Source organism: Chlorocebus sabaeus, chromosome 2 (assembly GCF_047675955.1).
Source record: "Chlorocebus sabaeus isolate Y175 chromosome 2, mChlSab1.0.hap1, whole genome shotgun sequence".
In the NCBI taxonomy this organism is placed as follows: Eukaryota; Metazoa; Chordata; class Mammalia; order Primates; family Cercopithecidae; genus Chlorocebus; species Chlorocebus sabaeus.
Window position 1 is genome coordinate 1,841,307 of NC_132905.1, and position 18,823 is coordinate 1,860,129.

The window sequence follows — 18,823 nt, forward strand, 5'->3', positions numbered from 1 at the left end:
CCCTCACCCCCAGGACACGGGCACGTTACCTGCTCCTAGAGGTTCGTTTCTGCTGCCCCACTGGGTGGCGTGCCCGAGCTTCCCTCTGTCTCATTACCACCGTGCCTTCCATCCTCACTCACCTCCGTGTCTGCGTCCGCCCCAGCTCCCTGCACAGAGCTCTCGGTTTACCACCTGAGGCATTGGTTTAAGGTACTCTCTTTCAAGAGGCTATGACTGGAGTTTCCTCTTGGTCACGCTGATGTCTTCGGTTTTTATCTTCTGAAGGAGACAACCCAGCCCCACGATCCTCCTCGCCACTGTCAGTTCGGGCTTGCGCCTGCCCTCTTACCATTTCTTCTTTTCTCCTGAAATGTTTCTTTTCCTGAGTCTGACAAATTAGAGCAAGAAAATGTGCTTTGATTTTGGTGCGTTTTTTTGTTTTTGCTACTGTTTCCTCTCTGGGGAGAGTTTGCAAGCTCTCTGTGTTCTGGTCTGACCAATGGTTACTCTTACACTTCTGACAAGTATTGAACCTTTATTTTTGTATCAGTACAAAAACTGAAGCATGTTTACAACTCTCCTTTCATGCCTAAGACATTGGTGCATTCTTTCTACCTTCTTCTCAACGCCCGATGTTGTTTCTAAAGAAACTATAATTTGCTTTGCAGCTTGTTTTGATTTGTTTGTATTTTCTCTTTGTGTTAATGCTTGCAGCTAACTTGGAATCTACATAACAAATAACTAATGAAGCGTTTTGATAGTTGGCCTGACTTTGTTGCATGCCACTGTTTTCCCAAACACGCCTCTCCCTTATTGGGATTTTTATTCTTTTATTTTCTAGTTAATGTCATGTAAAAGTGTAAGAAAATGAGTTTGTGGAGAGGGAAGGTTTGCCAGGAGGGGCGTACTGGGGTCTGCAGGGCATCTGAGACTCCCCTGCCTGTCCCCACCCTCCAGATTGTGACTGCAGCGCGGCAGGGACCCAGGGCAACGCCTGCCGGAAGGACCCGAGAGTGGGACGCTGCGTGTGCAAACCCAACTTCCAAGGCACCCATTGTGAGCTCTGCGTGCCAGGGTTCTATGGCCCCGGCTGCCAGCGTGAGTCCCCTGTCCCCGCTCAACCTCCACCTGCTCTCGAGGCGGACACCAGGGGCCTGGTGACTCTGACCAAGCATGTGGGCCGCCCTTCCCTGCAGCCTGCCAGTGTTCCAGCCCTGGAGTGGCCGATGACCGCTGTGACCCTGACACAGGCCAGTGCAGGTGCCGAGAGGGCTTCGAGGGGGCCACATGTGATCGCTGTGCCCCTGGCTACTTCCACTTCCCTCTCTGCCAGTGTGAGTAGCACCTCTCCATGTGGGCACGGGTGGGGGAGGCTCGTGGGCCTGGCCTACCATGACACCCGCTCCACTCTGCAGTGTGCGGCTGCAGCCCTGCAGGAACCCTGCCCGAGGGCTGTGACGAGGCCGGCCGCTGCCCATGCCAGCCTGGGTTTGCTGGACCTCATTGTGACCAGTGCCACCCTGGCTACCACGGTTTCCCCAACTGCCAACGTGAGCAGAGGGCCAGGGCAGGAAGGGGCTCTGCCACCCACATGACGCCAGGGCCTGACCCCATTGTTCCCCCGCAGTGTGCACCTGCGATCCCCGGGGAGCCCTGGACCAGCTCTGCGGGGCAGGAGGTTTGTGTCACTGCCGCGCCGGCTACACAGGCACCGCCTGCCAGGAATGCAGCCCCGGCTTCCATGGCTTCCCGAGCTGTGTCCGTGAGTGCCTAGGGAGGAAGCGGGGGGAGGCGGGTGCGGTCTCCACTGCATGCCCACAACTATCCTTGTCCGCAGCCTGCCACTGCTCTGCCGAAGGCTCCCTGCACGCAGCCTGCGACCCCCGGAGTGGGCAATGCAGCTGCCGGCCCCGCGTGACGGGGCTGCGGTGTGACACATGTGCGCCAGGTGCCTACAACTTCCCTTACTGCGAAGGTGAGTGGGCAGGTGGCTGTGTGCACCAGGTGCCGGGCTTGTTTGTGGGTCTGTGTGCTGTTCACATGCTGCCTGCCTTCCTGTGATGCTGTTCACATGCATCTATGTGCTGTGTGTACTGCGACTACGTCTCCATGCTCTGTGTTCGTACCTTGTTCAGATGTGTGTCACACACTGCGTGTGGAATGTCCACGGGTATCCACGTTTGCGTGCGTGTCCATGAGCAGGTGCTGTGTGGTGGGGTGGCACGTCTGTTGCTGCAGAGGGAGCAGGGAGGTGTGTGTTTTCAGGCTGTCCATGTGGATGAGGGGCACCTGTGCTGGTCCTCAGCTCCCGTGGGACTGTGGGTTCTGGCTGGGCCTGGGACGCCCTTGGCCTTCAGGGTTGGTCACCAGGGAATGACCAAGGCCTGGTCCTCTCGTCACAGCTGGCTCTTGCCATCCTGCCGGTCTGGCTCTGGTGGATCCTGCCCTTCCTGAGGTGAGCCCAAATCTGCTCGTGTGTGGGAGGTGGGTGGGGACACAGGTCAAGCTAAAAGTCCCCAGCCCGGTGAGACCAGGGCTTCCTGCCTGCTGCTCAGTTGCCATGGCAACCCCAGGGCCTGTCTGCTGCTTAGGCTGGTCCTCTGTCCCCACTGCAGGTGACTCTTGTGAGTGGGGCGGGGGCAGGTGAGGGCTCTCAGCCCTTACTAGCCCTTCTCCGGGCTCTATGGCTGAGGTTTGTGGGCGGGAGAGCAGGGAGCCACTCTGACCTGCCTTCTTGTCCTCTCCCAGGCACAGGCTCCCTGTGTGTGCCGGGCTAACGTGGAGGGGCCGAGCTGTGACCGCTGCAAACCTGGGTTCTGGGGACTAAGCCCCAGCAACCCCGAGGGCTGCACCCGTGAGTGTGCCCTGGAGGGGGAGTATTGGGGTATAGGGGTTCCTTGGGGGACTGTACCCGTGAGTGTATCCTGGAGGGAGTGTTGGGGTACAGGGGTTCCTGGGGAGGCTAGAGTCCCTGAGTATGCTGTAGAGGCAGTGGTGGGGTATGGGGTTCCTCGGGGGATTGTACCCATGAGTGTGCCCTGAAGGGAAGTGTGTGGGGTTCCTCAGGGGGGTGCAAGTGTGCCCTGAGGGAGTATTGGGGTTTGGGGGTTCCTTGGGCTAGAGCCTGTGAGTGTGCCCTAAAAGGGAGTATTGGGGTATGGGGGTTCCTCAGGGGGGCTGCACCCATGAGTGTGCCCTAGAGGGAGTGTTGGGGTATGGGGTTTCTTTGGGGGGGCTGGAGCCTGTGAGTGTGCTCTGGAGGGGGTATTTTTGTGTGGGGGTTCCTTGGGGGGCTGCAGCCCATGAGTGTGCTCTGGAGGGGTGTTAGTGCATGGGGGTTCCTCGGGGGGCTGGAGCCAGGCTCTCCTGCCCCACCAAGCATCTGAGTCCCGCTCTGCTCTCCCCAGGCTGCAGCTGCGACCCCAGGGGCACGCTGGGTGGAGTTACTGAGTGCCAGCCAGTGAGTCTGAGGACCAAGGTGTGGGGGATTTGGGGGCACGCGGATCAGGACCCTTCCCTGCCCCACTACACCACCTCCTTTGGCCCCCAGGGCACCGGCCAGTGCTTCTGCAAGCCCCACGTGTGTGGCCAGGCCTGTGCAGCCTGCAGGGACGGCTTCTTTGGACTGGATCAGGCTGACTATTTCGGCTGCCGCAGTGAGTGCCTACTCGCTCGTCCTGGACCACTGCCCTGCCTCCCTCAGTTTATGCTGGGGAACCCGAGGCCCGGAGGGGCAAGTGCAGCCTGGGCAGCATGAGGCCTGGGTGATGAACGGCTGCCCCTTGGTGCCAGCCTGTGCCAGGGTGTGGGAGAGGGGGCGCAGCTCCCACCCAGATGCGTGGCTTCCTCTCCCCTGTCCTGCACCCGGGCAGATGACACTAACAGATCCCAGCGCCCCCGCCCTCGCCCTCGCCCTCGCCCTCGCCCTCGCCCTCGCCCTCGCCCTCACCCTCACCCTCACCCTCGCCCTCGCCCTCTGGACTCTCCATCGTCCGGAGAGCCCCAGGCAGGCTTCTCAGTCTGGCTGTGAGGGGCCCCTGAGGCTGGGTGGGGGCTGGGCAGCCTCTCACCTCCCACCTTCTCCCCGCAGGCTGCCGGTGTGACGCTGGCGGTGCCCTGGGCCAGAGCTGTGAACCGAGGACGGGTGCCTGCCGGTGCCGCCCCAACACCCAGGGCCCCACCTGCAGCCGGTGGGTACCCCTTCCCCACTAGATGGCAGGGAGCGGGGCAGGCAGCTTATCCTCCAGGCCCCTCTGTGTCCCTCACCATGGGCCCACGTGAGGCCTTGCCCTTTCTGGAGATTCGGGGCCGCTGTGCAGGGCCAGGTGGGATAGCCAGGCTGCACCTAACCAGCCCGTGCTGTGGCCAGGCCTGTGAGGGACCACTACCTCCCGGACCTGCACCACCTGCGCCTGGAGCTGGAGGAGGCCGCCACACCTGAGGGTCACGCTGTGCGCTTTGGCTTCAACCCCCTTGAGTTCGAGAACTTCAGCTGGAGGGGCTACGCGCAAATGGCACCTGTCCAGGTGGGCGCTGTGCTCCCCCTCCCAGGCTCAGCATAGACGTGGAGCCAGGCGTGACTGGCAGGGAGGGGTGGGCAGGCCCCTTGAAGGCCCGGACCTCAGGCTGGTGGTGGTCAGGGAGAGTGACCTGACACTTCATGCCCACCCAGCCCAGGATCGTGGCCAGGCTGAGCCTGACCTCCCCCGACCTTTTCTGGCTTGTCTTCCGATACGTCAACCGGGGGGCCGTGAGTGTGAGCGGGCGGGTCTCTGTGAGAGAGGAGGGCAGGTCGGCCGCCTGCGCCAACTGTGAGTGGGGGTCCCTGGGCCGCAGCTCCTGCCCCGCCCTGCCTCGCCCCGCCCCGCCCCACCCTGCCCCGCCCCGCCCCACCCTGCCCTGCCCTGCCGTACCCAGCCCAGCCCACGCCCAAGCCCCGCCACCTTCCTCTGGCTCATGTGGGTGGTAGGACCAGCCTATCCCCCACCCTGCAGGGGTGTAGCCTGGGGTGGCCCCAAGGGCTGGGCTCAGGAGTCTCACCCCCTACCTCTCCCAGGCACAGCGCAGAGCCAGCCCGTGGCCTTCCCGCCCAGCACAGAACCTGCCTTTGTCACTGTGCCCCAGAGGGGCTTCGGAGAGCCCTTCGTGCTGAACCCTGGCACCTGGGCCTTGCTTGTGGAGGCTGAAGGGGTGCTCCTGGTGAGGCAGGGGCTGGAGTGAGGGCTGGGAGCAGGGGCAGGGGGTGGGGCCCACCACTCTTAGCGCTACCTCTACCCTGCAGGACTACGTGGCTCTGCTGCCTAGTGCATACTACGAGGCAGCACTCCTGCAGCTGCGGGTGACCGAGGCCTGCACGTACCGCCCCTCTACCCAGCAGTCTGGTGACAGGTGAGGTTCACGCGTGCGGTGGGACCGGGGTCAGGGCTGCCTGGACCCCCACTGTGCCTGGCTTTCCCTACTCAGGCTCTCTGGGGACCTGGGGCTGACCACAGCCTGTGTCCCCCCAGCTGCCTCCTCTACACACACCTCCCCCTGGATGGCTTCCCCTCGGCCGCGGGGTTGGAGGCCCTGTGTCGCCAGGACAACAGCCTGCCCCGGCCCTGCCCCACGGAGCAGCTCAGCCCATCGCACCCACCACTGGTCACCTGCACAGGCAGTGATGTGAGTGTTCTGGGACCCCACGGAGCAATGGGTGTTGTAGGACCTTGGCCCAGGGACTGGGGGTCCTGTGGCAGTGGCAGGTTATAGAAACAGGGCACTGCCTAAGGCAATGGAGCCCAGCACCCAGGCAGGGCGCCCCTTCCTCTTGCCTCCTGCGTGTGTGACCTCGGTGCCTGTCTGTACATGGGGTCGGCTGTGGCCTCTACATACAGCCCAGCCCCCACCACATGCCTGGAGCTGTCCCATCGCCAAGGCGGGACTCAGCTGAGGGGCAGGCCCTGAGGTCAGGGAGGTGCTGGAGTAGGAGGGGAGGGAGGTGGGAAGGGCAAAGGGTTGTGGGCCGCCTGTCACCCTGCCCTCCCTGCAGGTGGATGTCCAGCTTCAGGTGGCAGTGCCACAGCCGGGCCGCTACGCCCTGGTGGTGGAGTATGCCAATGAGGATGCCCGCCAGGAGGTGGGTGTGGCCGTGCACACCCCACAGCGGGCGCCCCAGCAGGGGCTGCTCTCCCTGCACCCCTGCCTGTACAGGTGAGTAGGAGCCGGTGGGGCTGGAGTAAGGGCACGCCCGGGGCTGCCCCACCTGCTGACCACCCTCCCCCCACAGCACCCTGTGCCGGGGCACTGCCCGGGATACCCAGGACCGCCTGGCCGTCTTCCACCTGGACTCAGAGGCCAGCGTGAGGCTCACAGCTGAGCAGGCACGCTTCTACCTGGTAAAGACCTCTCAGACCCCCACCCCGAGGGGTCAGCTTCTTTCAGAAGATTTGAAACATGCATGAGAGGGGAGAGGACAGTTGGGGTCCCAGGTCTCCATGGCAGCTGCACCCACTCATGCCCAGCATGTTTCTTCTGGAACCCCTCCTGCAAGTGCTTTGTGGATTCAGTCCCTTTTGATGTCCCCCCGAGCTGTTTCATGTGCTCAGGAAAGAACCTGTAGTCACAGCTCCCAGGCCCAGAAACAACGTGGCCCCACTCTAGATGCCCCCAGGTCCCAGGGCAGCCACCTCCTGGCACAGACAGCGTTGGTTGGTTGCCTGTTCTGGAACTTTCTTTTTTGTTTTTTGTTTTTTGAGATGGAGTCTTGCTCTGTCGCCCAGGCTGGAGTGCAATGGCAAGATCTTGGCTCACTGCAACCTCCACCTCCTGGGTTCGAGTGATTCTCGTGCCTCAGTCTCCCAAGTACCTGGGACTATAGGCACTCACCACCACACCCGGCTAATTTTTGTATTTTTAGGAGAGATGGGGTTTCACCATATTGGCCAGGCTTGTCTCGAACTCCCGACCTCAGGTGATCTGCTCACTTGGGCTTCCCAGAATACTGGGATTACAGTCAGGAGCCACCGCACCTGGCCTGGAACTCTCTATAAATGCCACACAACATGTTCTGTGCAGCCGCGTCTCCCACTGCGGATAAGTTGCTGTGTTCCGAGACACCAACCTCGTGTGGCCGCACGGGGAGGGAGTACCCATTCGCGGCTTGTGCCTACTGAGCGCTGGCCTGGGCTGGGTCCTGGGAGAGCTAGGCCTGTCCCAGCCTGGTGGCACCAAGCAGCACTTGAGATAAGGGTGGGGGAACAGTGGTGGATGGGAGGACGAGGGGGAGGAAGAGGGCCATGGGAGGAGCCACATAGGCCTGTGGGCCCAGGAACTGGCCCACACGCTGGTTCAGGGCTGGGGTTTGTGCAGCCGGAACAGGGGCAAGGGCTTTTTGCAAAGAGCAGGGCTCGGTCGGATGCCTGGGTTTGCAGTTACCTGGGTCTGAGTTGTGTGACTGGCCCCAGCGTTGTACCGCCTGCACCCCCCATCCTCCCCGCCCCACGGGCATTGCAGCATTTCATTCCTCTGCCTGCAGCACGGGGTCACTCTGGTGCCCATGGAGGAGTTCAGCCCGGAGTTCGTGGAGCCCCGGGTCCGCTGCATCAGCAGCCACGGAGCCTTTGGTCCCAGCAGGTAGTGGGGCTGGGAGGGGCGCGGCCAAGGGCCCGGTGGCAGGGCTGGCTCTGACTCACCCACTGCTCTCACCAGTGCCGCCTGTCTGCCCTCGCGCTTCCCGAAGCCGCCCCAGCCTATCATCCTCAGGGACTGCCAGGTGATCCCGCTGCCGCCCGGCCTCCCGCTGACCCACGCACAGGACCTCACGCCAGCCACGTCCCCAACCAGACCCCAGCCTCGGCCGCCCACCGCCGTGGACCCTGATGTGGAGCCCACTTTGCTGCGTGAGCCCCAGGTGAGGGCCACGATCTCTAGAGGGACGGCGGTGTCAGGGCAGGACTCTGGGCCCCAACCCAGGGCAGGTGGTCCAGGGGGCAGCCGGGGCTCACAGCTCAGCCTGCTCACTGGGGCCCATCCCTGCAGGCCACCGTGGTCTTCACCAACCATGTGCGCACGCTGGGCCGCTACGCCTTCCTGCTGCACGGCTACCAGCCCGCCCACCCCACCTTCCCCGTGGAAGTCCTCATCAACGCCGGCCGCGTGTGGCAGGGTGAGTGTCTGGGGTGTGGGCTGGAGGGGCTACCACACACCATGAGGCTGGAACGCCTGCGCCACAGCGTGACCTGTGCTGCCTGCTTTGAGTGACAGGCAACGTGATCCTATCCTGCCATCAGTTCCCAAACTAGCTGCCCTTGCAGGCTGCAGCCCCCACCCGTCCCCCACATTCCCAGAAAAGCCTGGGTCTTGCCTCTGTCTCGTGCGTTGGGAAGCCCCGTTGTGCTCCATGGCACGTGACAAATTGAGGACTTGCCCCAGGATGCCGCTGGCAGCACGTGCGGCCCTGTGTGTCTGTCTGGTTCCTGGCTTGGCCAAGCCTGGGGGCCCGCACATGGAGTTGACCGGCACCTAAAGGGGTCCTGCGTGACATCTGTAGGTCATGATGCGGCCAAACCCCCTGACATGAGGAGCCAGCCTTGCAGACCTCTTGGGCACGTCCCATGCCTGTGGCCGTTGGCTAGCGGGCACTCCTTGGCTGCCCAGACGCTGCCGTCTTCAACCCTCTGGGTGTGTTGGGGGCACTGGAGATGGGCACCTGACCCTGTCTTTCTCCCCCACTCAGGCCATGCCAATGCCAGCTTCTGTCCACATGGCTACGGCTGCCGCACCCTGGTGGTGTGTGAGGGCCAGGCCCTGCTGGACGTGACCCACAGCGAGCTCACTGTGACTGTGCGTGTGCCCGAGGGCCGCTGGCTCTGGCTGGTGAGTCCCAGCTGGTGTCCTGCTCAGGGACCAGCTGTTCTTATACTTGTCATACCACTCTGGTTCACTTGGGCTGGGTCTGTCCTGGGCCTGCTGAGGCCCAGCCTTGTGGCCAGCAAAGCAGCTCCTGCCTTTGGGGACCTCCTGATCCACCTTGTGAGGCTCCAAAGGGGCCCTGGACCCTGCACCCTGCAACCTGCTGGTCAGGGTGGCCTTCCTGGAGGAGGTGGGGCCTCCAGGAAGGAGAGGGAGGAGGAAGGCGTGACCAGCAGAGATGTGGGAGACACCAGGAGGTCTCATCAATGCTGCTGCGTCCTCACACCCCCAAAGCTGCTGTGTGGCTTGGAGTGGCCTCCCCTGAGCAGCCAGGGCCCAGGGCTGGGTTGTGCTGCTGCTGCCAGGACTCTGAGCTGCCTGCAGGACCCTGGTCCTAGCCAGCCTCTGGGGGCCTCCCCGCTGCAGGCTCTGGGCCCACGGGAGAGTGACCAGGCCTCACCCCCTAGGATTATGTCCTCGTGGTCCCTGAGAACGTCTACAGCTTTGGCTACCTCCGGGAGGAGCCCCTGGACAAATCCTATGACTTCATCAGCCACTGCGCAGCCCAGGGCTACCACATCAGGTGGGCTGGGCTCTGGCAGGTCAGGGGTCCAGGGTGGGGGTCTGGGCCGGCAGCCAGCCTCACCGCTCGCCCCTCCATGTAGCCCCGGCAGCTCATCCCTGTTCTGTCGAAATGCTGCTGCCTCCCTCTCCCTCTTCTATAACAACGGAGCCCGGCCATGTGGCTGCCACGAAGTAGGTGCTACAGGCCCCACGTGTGAGCCCTTCGGGGGCCAGTGTCCCTGCCGTGCCCACGTCATTGGCCGTGACTGCTCCCGCTGTGCCACTGGATACTGGGGCTTCCCCAACTGCAGGCGTGAGTACCCCAGTCCTTGGGTGCCCAGTGGCGAGGAGTTGGTGCTAGAGCCCAAAGGGGATGGGTCGACCAGAAAGCAAGGCACAGAGGTCAGGCGAATGCTCTAGAGCCTGGCAGGGCCGTCTGCAGGCCTGGGCCCAGGACTCCAGCTTGTGGGCTGTGCAGAAGGTTTCAGGGACTAGCAGGTGGTCCACAGTCCCTGACGACATTGATTCTGAGCAGCTGCCCCCACGTCAGGAGCTGTCCAAGGCTCAGCTCCCAGGGCAGGGGTCCCTGTTCTTGTCCCCCGCCACCGCCACGCCGCCACATCCCCTAGGGCTGCATTCAGAGCCTCTGAGAGGCTCGGGACTGGGAAGAGGGGTCAGCAAACCCTGTGCCCGCCCCACAGCCTGTGACTGCGGCGCCCGCCTCTGTGACGAGCTCACGGGCCAGTGCATCTGCCCACCACGCACCGTCCCGCCCGAGTGCCTGCTGTGCCAGCCCCAGACCTTTGGCTGCCACCCCCTGGTCGGCTGTGAGGAGTGTAACTGCTCAGGGCCCGGTGTCCAGGAGCTCACAGACCCTACCTGTGACACAGACAGCGGCCAGTGCAAGTGAGAGCCCAGAGTGGGATCACCGCGGGCCCTGGCAGCCTTAAGGACAGCATTTCCTTGTGCCAGCAGGTTCTGGCACCCGCCATGCTCCCATTCGTGCTCCCTGGGTGCAGCAGTGCCCTCTCCTCCACTTCTGGAAGGATGCTGCCTGGGTGGGGGGTGCCTACAAGGTCTCACTTTGGTGTGAGTGACCGGGAGTGGAGGGGGCTCAGCTCCTGTCCCTGCCGCAGGTGCAGACCCAATGTGACCGGGCGCCGCTGTGATACCTGCTCTCCGGGCTTCCATGGCTACCCCCACTGCCGCCCCTGTGACTGTCACGAGGCGGGCACTGCGCCTGGTGTGTGTGACCCCCTCACAGGACAGTGCTACTGTAAGGTGAGTGAGGGCTGGGCCCGGATCTGGCCTCTCCCTCCGGCCTCAGCTGAAACAGTGTCCTTATGGGTCTTTCTGGGCAGCTGGGGCTTCCCGGAAGCTTTTGGGAGAGTCATCCCCACGGGCAAGTGGTTACCAGGAACCTGGGGTCAGGCACCTGGCACCTGCCAACCACCTTCACTGTCCTCTCATCCCTAGGAGAATGTGCAGGGCCCCAGATGTGACCAGTGCAGCCTTGGGACCTTCTCCCTGGATGTTGCCAACCCCAAAGGTTGCACCCGCTGCTTCTGTTTTGGGGCCACGGAGCGCTGCCGGAGCTCGTCCTACACCCGCCAGGAGGTGCGCCCGTAGGACTCAGGGCAGCGCCTTCTTGGGGAGGGCGTATGTGGGACTGGACGCAAGATGGGGCGCTGTGATGTGTGGGCGTCCACCCGTGTGCACTCACATGTATGTGCCCACAGTTCGTGGACATGGAGGGCTGGGTGCTGCTGAGCACTGACCGGCAGGTGGTGCCCCACGAGCGGCGGCCAGGGACAGAGATGCTCCGTGCAGACCTGCGGCACGTGCCCGAGGTGGTGCCTGAGGCCTTCCCCGAGCTGTACTGGCAGGCCCCACCCTCCTACCTGGGGGACCGGGTAAGCCAGGGCATCAGGTCTGGGGGAGGCACTTTGAGGATGGCCAGGACGCCTGAGAGGGTTGGGAGCCAGGAGTGGGGCTCTGTCCAGGGAGGGGGAGCTCCATGAGGGTCCACGAGGGTGCCCAGGCCCTGTCCCAGCTAGGACGAGTATCCGGGCCCAGCTCGGGGGCCCTGTGCTTGGGGTGCCCAGACCACTGCTGATGGGCTCTGAGCCTGTGGCCAGGGTCTGGCCAGGTCACCTCTGTCTGTCCCGCCTCCAGGTGTCATCCTACGGTGGGACCCTCCGTTATGAACTGCACTCGGAGACCCAGCGGGGAGATGTCTTTGTCCCCACGGAGAGCAGGCCGGATGTGGTGCTGCAGGTGAGGGAGCTGCAGCTCAGCCACGTGGTTGGGTGGGTGTGGTGGGCGTGGCCCAGCGGCTCCATGGTCCAGGCCCGGGCCGACCCTCACCTACCCATGTGCCTCCCCAGGGCAACCAGATGAGCATCACATTCCTGGAGCCGGCATACCCCGTGCCCGGCCACATTCACCGTGGGCAGCTGCAGCTGGTGGAGGTGAGGGGAGCTGGCCTGGGCACCCGGGTCCCTCCCAGACCTCAGCACACCCGAGAAGGCCGGAAGGGGTCCCAGTACTGCTGTGCCCATTCTCTGTGTTGGAAAACAGCCCAGGAGCAGAAGCGGGCGGGGGCTGGGGGAGTGCACACACCCGTTGTCAGACATCTTCCGCACTGGGGTCACCCTGGGGTGTGATGCTGTCCTCCCACCTGCTTTGCGAGTCCCTGATCCCTGAGGGGTGAGCAGCTGCTCAGCCGCTGTTGGCTTCCTCCTCTGTGCGCTGCTCGTTAGCATCTTTTGCCCATTTCTCTTTGATCTGTGGGTCTTTTCCATCCTTTTAGAGGAGTTCTGTGTTGTTATTGGTGCTCACCCTCTGTCAGACTTCAGAGTAACAACCGTCTTCTCCCATTTCACAGCTCATCTGGTTTTTCTTTGCGTTTTTTTTTTTTTTTTTTTCCTGAGATGGAGTCTGGCTTTGTCGTCCAGGCTGGAGTGCAGTGATGCAATCTTGGCTCACTGCAGCCTCCACCTCCCAGGTTCAAGTGATTCTTCTGCCTCAGCTTCCCAAGTAGCTGGGACTATAGGCACCCACCACCACGCCTGGATAATTTTGTATTTTTAGTAGAGACGGGGATTTGCCGTGTTGGCCAGGCTGGTCTTGAACTCCTGACTTCAGGTGATCCTCCCGCCTCAGCCTCCCAAAGTGCTGGGATTACAGGCGTGAGCCACCATGCCCAGCCTGAGCTGTCTTTTGATGACAGTCTTATAGTTAATGTACTTGAATTTATCCTTTTTTCCTTGGCAGCAAGCGTTTTTGCATCTTGTTTGAGAAAGTATCTGTCACCACTTGATCAGAAAGGACCTGCCTGTATTTTCTTCTAGAAGGTTGGCTGTTATCTTTGTGTATTTCAATTCTTTTTTTTTTTTTTTTTTTTGGAAGCAGTCTTGCTCTATCACCCAGGCTGGAGTGCAGTGGCTAGATCTCAGCTCACTGCAAGCTCCGCCTCCCAGGTTTACGCCATTCTCCTGCCTCAACCTCCCTAGTAGCTGGGACTACAGGCACCCACCACCTCGCCTGGCTAGTTTTTTGTATTTTTTAGTAGAGACGGGGTTTCACCGTGTTAGCCAGGATGGTCTCCATCTCCTGACCTCGTGATCCGCCCGTCTCAGCCTTCCAAAGTGCTGGGATTACAGGCTTGAGCCACTGCACCCGGCCGTATTTCAATTCTTAAGGCATCAGGAGCTGGTTTGTTGTGTGGTGTGAGGCAGGGATCTAGGTGCTGGCTGACCACATGGGAGACTGATTTTTCTACCTGTGTGTACCTCCTCCTGCCCCGTGGTCTTTGTGCCCCTCCATCCCCTACAGGGTTGGGGGGTCTGTTCTAGGCTTCCTGTTCTGTCCCATTGAGTGTGGCCCCACTGAGGTGCCATCCTGGACCCACAGGGGAACTTCCGGCACACGGAGACTCGCAACACTGTGTCCCGTGAGGAGCTCATGATGGTGCTTGCCAGCCTGGAGCAGCTGCAGATCCGTGCCCTCTTCTCGCAGATCTCCTCGGCTGTCTCCCTGCGCAGGGTGGCACTGGAGGTGGCCAGCCCAGCAGGCCAGGGTACCCTGGCCAGCAATGTGGAGCTGTGCCTGTGCCCCGCTAGCTACCGGGGGGACTCATGCCAGGTGAGGTCAGAACAACACCAGACTATGAGGTGGCTCACCTGTGCACGCCCTTCCCTCCAGCGTCTTCCCTGTGTTCCCTTCTTTGCTGCCTCTACTTCCTGTCTCCCTACTCGCCTCTCTTCCTGCCCCTGCCCTTTGCAGGCTGCTGGCTGACTCATGGGCCTGCCCATCCCCTGCTGCCCGTCTGCCTGCCCCTCATCTGCCTGCCGCTCATCCGCCTGCCCCTCCATGCACACACCCTCCATACCCCTTCCCCACCTACTCCAGTCCCCACCTACTGGGTCACCTGGACATCCCCCACTGACCATCCTGGCATTTGCCTGTCATTCACTGCCTGTCATCCTGGCGTCTGCCTGTCATTCTGTCTGTCCCTTGCCCACTGTGCATCTGTCCAGCTGCTAATCTGTCTGTCTGCTGTAACTTTGCTCCCTCTGTATGAGGAGGTTTGTGGTTGGACACCTCCTAGAAGGAGTGGAAAAAGCAGGCCCTGGTCCACGTGGAGGGGGTAGTCACCAGCCCCAAGGCCTGGTCATTCCTGAGACAGGACATCTGTGTGACTTTGAGAGCCGTGTCCTCAAACAGCCGCCAGGTGCTGGCCTACCTCCAGCCAGCCGAGGCCAGGAGTTCCTGACTAGTGTCTGACCCACCGGTGACCACACTCCGTGGGTTCCCAGTGCCTTGTGCCTGCAGGATCCCTGAGGGTCTGACCTGTGAGCCTGCAGGGTGGGGCCCCTCATCCTCTCAATCGCTGATGCCACCTGCCCCCTTATGCCCTCAGGAATGTGCCCCTGGCTTCTATCGGGACGTCAAAGGTCTCTTCCTGGGCCGATGTGTCCCTTGTCAGTGCCACGGACACTCAGACCGCTGCCTCCCTGGCTCTGGCATCTGTGTGGTGAGTGGGGGCTGGTGGGGCTAGCGGGGGGTACATTCACTGAAGGCACAATCAGGCATGCCAGGGAAGACTAGGGACTGCACTTCCAGGTCAACTGAGGTCCAGGGAAGGGTGTTGCCCAGCGGAGGACCATCTGGCCTTGGGCACAGAGTCCCAGGCAGGGGTGGTGGGAGCTGCACAGACTCGGCAGTAGGATGTGTGTGTCTACCATAGCACTGACTGTCCATTCTGCCCCAGGATTGCCAGCACAACACCGAAGGAGCTCAATGTGAGCGCTGCCAGGCTGGCTTTGTGAGCAGCAGGGAGGACCCCAGTGCCCCCTGTGTCAGCTGCCCCTGCCCCCTCTCAGTGCCTTCCAACAAGTAAGCCAGCCCTGACGGTGCCACGCTCCCTTCACCCCGCGGTGGGATGGGCTCCCACTGCCCTCTGCAGAGGCCTGGACAGCTGGGGGTGTCCGTGAGGTCTGGACCCCAGACGCCTGGCGTGTGTTCCAGCCTAAGCACAGTGTGTTCACCAGGGCCCGGGCACTGCCAGGGGCCTAGTGACTGACGCTGCTGGTCTTTGCAGCTTCGCCGAGGGCTGTGTCCTGCGAGGCGGCCGCACCCAGTGCCTCTGCAAACCTGGTTATGCAGGCGCCTCCTGTGAGCGGTGAGCTGGGGCCAGGGCAGCGGGGCAGGGCCTGAGTGCTGACCCCAGGATACACGAGGGTGGGGGCCACGGGCCACTGACCACTGATGGCCCCTCCCCGCCCTGCTCCCAGGTGTGCGCCCGGCTTCTTCGGGAACCCGCTGGTGCTGGGCAGCTCCTGCCAGCCTTGTGACTGCAGCGGCAATGGTGACCCCAACCTGCTCTTCAGCGACTGCGACCCCCTGACGGGTGCCTGCCGTGGCTGCCTGCGCCACACCACTGGGCCACGCTGCGAGATCTGTGCCCCCGGCTTCTATGGCAACGCCCTGCTGCCCGGCAACTGCACCCGTAGGCGTCGTGCTGGGAGGGATGCACCCTGGGGAGGGAGGCCTGCTGGGCGTACCGCAGAAGTAGGCTGTGTGCCTGATGCTGGGGCCCAGCCAGGACAACATGGAGTCAGCCTTCTGTGCTCATGGTCAACCTTTTCTCCCCTGCTATGATCAGGCCCTCCTGCCCCAACGATCAGGCCCCTTCACCATCAGGCCTTCCCCCGACCATCACACCCTTTCTGCCTACCACAGTCAGACCCTCCCCATACCAGGATCACATCCCCCCTCCCCGACCCATGGTCAGACTTTACCTCGCTATGATCAGGCCCCCCCCTTCACCATCAGACCCTCCCCCTAACCCATGATCAGGCCCCCCCCATTTCACGATCACATCGCCTCTCTCCCCACAATCAGGGCCCCCTCATGGTTAGACACCACCAGCAATGCCCTGCCACTGGCAGCGGACACCAGCCATCAGAGCAGGGCAGGCCGTGGTGGGGAGTCTGCAGGTCCCTCGGGCCCAGCAGAGGCAGCTGGGGGGTGGGGCCAGGCTGGGACAGGAGTGGGTAGCTGGGTGGTCCGGCGGCCTGGAGCTGGCAGAGCAGGAGGCAGTGAAGTGAGGGCTTAGTGGGGTGCATAGGGGCTACCTAGGGGGTGAGAGGGCCCAGGGCTGCAGTCATGGACCCCTTCTGCAGGGTGCGACTGTACCCCATGTGGGACAGAGGCCTGCAACCCCCAGAGCGGGCAATGCCTGTGCAAGGCGGGTGTGACTGGGCAGCGCTGTGACCGCTGTCAGGTGAGGCTGTGTGGTAAGCAGGGCTGGGTGGGTGGGGCCTAGGGACTGGAGTTGGGGCCTGGGGAGAGGCTGCTAGGTGGGGCTGAGGGGGCGGTGTTTGATGGGCGGAGCCTCGGGGGGCAGGGCCAGATGGGCAGGACCCCTGGCCTCCTGGTTGGTCTGGGACAGTCTTGAGGGCTGGGCAGGGTAGTGACTACAGCCTGTGCCACAGGAGGGACATTTTGGCTTCGAAGGCTGCGGGGGCTGCCGCCCGTGTGCTTGTGGACCGGCCGCCGAGGGCTCCGAGTGCCACCCCCAGAGCGGACAGTGCCACTGCCGACCAGGGACCATGGGACCCCAATGCCGCGAGTGTGCCCCTGGCTACTGGGGGCTCCCTGAGCAGGGCTGCAGGCGTGAGTGCTGGCAGGTCACAGGAGGGTGGAGGGTGGAGGGTGGATGGGGACTTCTGAATGGGGGACGCCCCAAGGTCCCAGGCCGGCCATGCTCACCCAAGCCCCCCACCACAGGCTGCCAGTGCCCTGGGGGCCGCTGTGACCCTCACACGGGCCACTGCACCTGCCCCCCAGGGCTCAGTGGGGAGCGCTGCGACACCTGCAGCCAGCAGCATCAGGTGCCCGTTCCAGGTGGGCCTGGGGACCACAGCGTCCACTGTGAAGGTGCGTCCTCAACACCCCACTTCCCCACACCTGGGTAGAGTGGGAATCCAAGTCCTACACTGCCTGGTGACCCCTGTGTTAACTTCAACCTCCCAGAGTGGTCCCAGCTGCCTTGCATTTCCCAAAAGACCCATGCCTGTCCAACTCCATCCATGCTGAGGAGCGCTGTGGCTCCAATGCTGGCTGTACCCCTCTACTGTCCTTAGCCTTCCTGTGTGCCCTGGCCCCACCCCATCTGCTGGCCCTGCCTCCCCCACTGACCCCACCCCTCCACTGGCCCCGCCTCACCCTCTGGCCCCACCCCCTCACTGGCCCCACCTCCATTGGTCCCACCCCTTCACTGGCCACGCCCCCTCCGCTGGCCCCACTGCCTCCACTGGCCCCACCGCCTCACCCCCACCCCACTGTGTATTCTCCCCATCCTTTTGCTGGATTCCTGGTACCCACTCAGTTCCCTGCTGACCTAACTCCTGTAATGACCTTTCAGGAAGCCCCATGCTGTCCTTTGACCTCCACTAACCTTGTCATTTTCATCCCAGCCCAGTCTCCTGTGTTGACCCCATGTTGACCTCATGACCCCACCCTGACCCATTCCTCCGGCTTCCCCCATGACCCTGGTGCCGGCCCCAACCCCTTGTGCTGGTCCTACCTTCTCCCTGGGTGACCCCATGCCCTTCACCCCTATCAGACTCTTACCTGACCCCATGACTCTGCCAGAACCCTGGGACCTCCCCACGGGTCCTGTGTCCCTAAGCTGACCTCATGACCCTCTGGCTGAGCCCTCCCCACCCGGATGACCCCAGGGCCCCAGCTGATCATTCTCCCTTGGCCTGACCCCATGACACTGACCTGTGAACCCACATTGCCTGCAGTGTGTGACCACTGTGTGGTCCTGCTCCTGGACGACCTGGAACGGGCCGGCACCCTCCTCCCCGCCATCCGCGAGCAACTGCGTGGCATCAATGCCAGCTCTGTGGCCTGGGCCCGTCTGCACAGGCTGAACGCCTCCATCACTGACCTGCAGGTACTGAGCGTCCCGGCCTTCCCTCCCCAACCCGGGCCAGTGTATGCCCTCACCTTCCACTCTCCACAGAGCCAGCTCCGGAGCCCCCTGGGCCCCCGCCACGAGACGGCACAGCAGCTGGAGGTGCTGGAGCAGCAAAGCACAAGCCTGGGGCAGGATGCACAGCAGCTGGGCAGCCAGGCAGGAGCCCCAAGACCCCCCAGGGCCTTGGGAGGCTTTCCCCTGTGTTTCCCGTGGTTCGCTTGTCTTCATTCAGCAGATGTTACTTCATGCCTTGCACATGTGTCAGTGCAGGGAACAGGAGCTGGAGAATCTTAGGGGTTGACCAGGTCACTGAATTGCTATCTAAACTACTTAATACAGTTGTTTACAGTGTATAATATCACTTAAATTTTTTTTTTTTTAGACGGAGTTTCGCTCTTGTTGCCCAGGCTGGAGTGCAGTGGCACAATCTCAGTCCACCATAGCCTCTGCCTCCTGGGTTCAAGCGATTCTCCTGCCTCAGCCTCCTGAGTAGCTGGGATTACAGGCGCCCGCCACCTCACCCGGCTAATTTTGTATTTTAGTACAGATGGGTTTCTTCATTTTGGTCAGGCTGGTCTCGAACTCCCGACCTCAGGTGATCTGCCCATCTCGGCCTCCCAAAGTGCTGGGGTTACAGACATGAGTCACCGTGGCTGGCCTCAAAGGTCTTAATGAGTAACTGTTTCATTAAATTGACAAGAAGTAATAAATGGCAAGTAATAACTAATTATTTTAGGTAAGTAACAAATGATAAATAACAAGTCATCAGACAGAGAGTTAAATAGATAAGGAGTCCCTCTTCCCTGGGACCCTCAGCGCCCCTAGACCCCAGGCCCTCCCTTGCCACCCTGACCCTCGCCTACCAGCAGCGTGAACTAGTGGGTTCTGCCTCCA

The 18,823-nt window shown here is 62.3% G+C and overlaps 1 protein-coding gene across 1 annotated transcript in view; it reads left to right on the forward strand.

The window, feature by feature from the left end:
• The window catches only part of LAMA5 (laminin subunit alpha 5), a 60,567-nt gene that overhangs the window by 29,176 nt on the left and 12,568 nt on the right, over window positions 1-18,823 (forward strand). Inside the window, 39 exon segments of the mRNA XM_073005386.1 lie at window positions 940-1,080; window positions 1,179-1,316; window positions 1,398-1,532; window positions 1,610-1,744; window positions 1,820-1,957; window positions 2,385-2,437; window positions 2,731-2,836; window positions 3,390-3,442; window positions 3,533-3,638; window positions 4,073-4,172; window positions 4,352-4,508; window positions 4,655-4,793; window positions 5,039-5,181; window positions 5,264-5,370; window positions 5,490-5,643; window positions 6,011-6,171; window positions 6,248-6,356; window positions 7,496-7,593; window positions 7,669-7,870; window positions 7,999-8,125; window positions 8,696-8,835; window positions 9,339-9,454; window positions 9,537-9,748; window positions 10,137-10,341; window positions 10,572-10,716; window positions 10,912-11,052; window positions 11,175-11,348; window positions 11,611-11,712; window positions 11,823-11,906; window positions 13,351-13,581; window positions 14,360-14,473; window positions 14,711-14,835; window positions 15,041-15,121; window positions 15,234-15,448; window positions 16,125-16,225; window positions 16,437-16,617; window positions 16,732-16,881; window positions 17,754-17,905; window positions 17,975-18,085. Of these exon segments, the coding sequence (XP_072861487.1) occupies window positions 940-1,080; window positions 1,179-1,316; window positions 1,398-1,532; window positions 1,610-1,744; window positions 1,820-1,957; window positions 2,385-2,437; window positions 2,731-2,836; window positions 3,390-3,442; window positions 3,533-3,638; window positions 4,073-4,172; window positions 4,352-4,508; window positions 4,655-4,793; window positions 5,039-5,181; window positions 5,264-5,370; window positions 5,490-5,643; window positions 6,011-6,171; window positions 6,248-6,356; window positions 7,496-7,593; window positions 7,669-7,870; window positions 7,999-8,125; window positions 8,696-8,835; window positions 9,339-9,454; window positions 9,537-9,748; window positions 10,137-10,341; window positions 10,572-10,716; window positions 10,912-11,052; window positions 11,175-11,348; window positions 11,611-11,712; window positions 11,823-11,906; window positions 13,351-13,581; window positions 14,360-14,473; window positions 14,711-14,835; window positions 15,041-15,121; window positions 15,234-15,448; window positions 16,125-16,225; window positions 16,437-16,617; window positions 16,732-16,881; window positions 17,754-17,905; window positions 17,975-18,085 (5,282 nt within the window).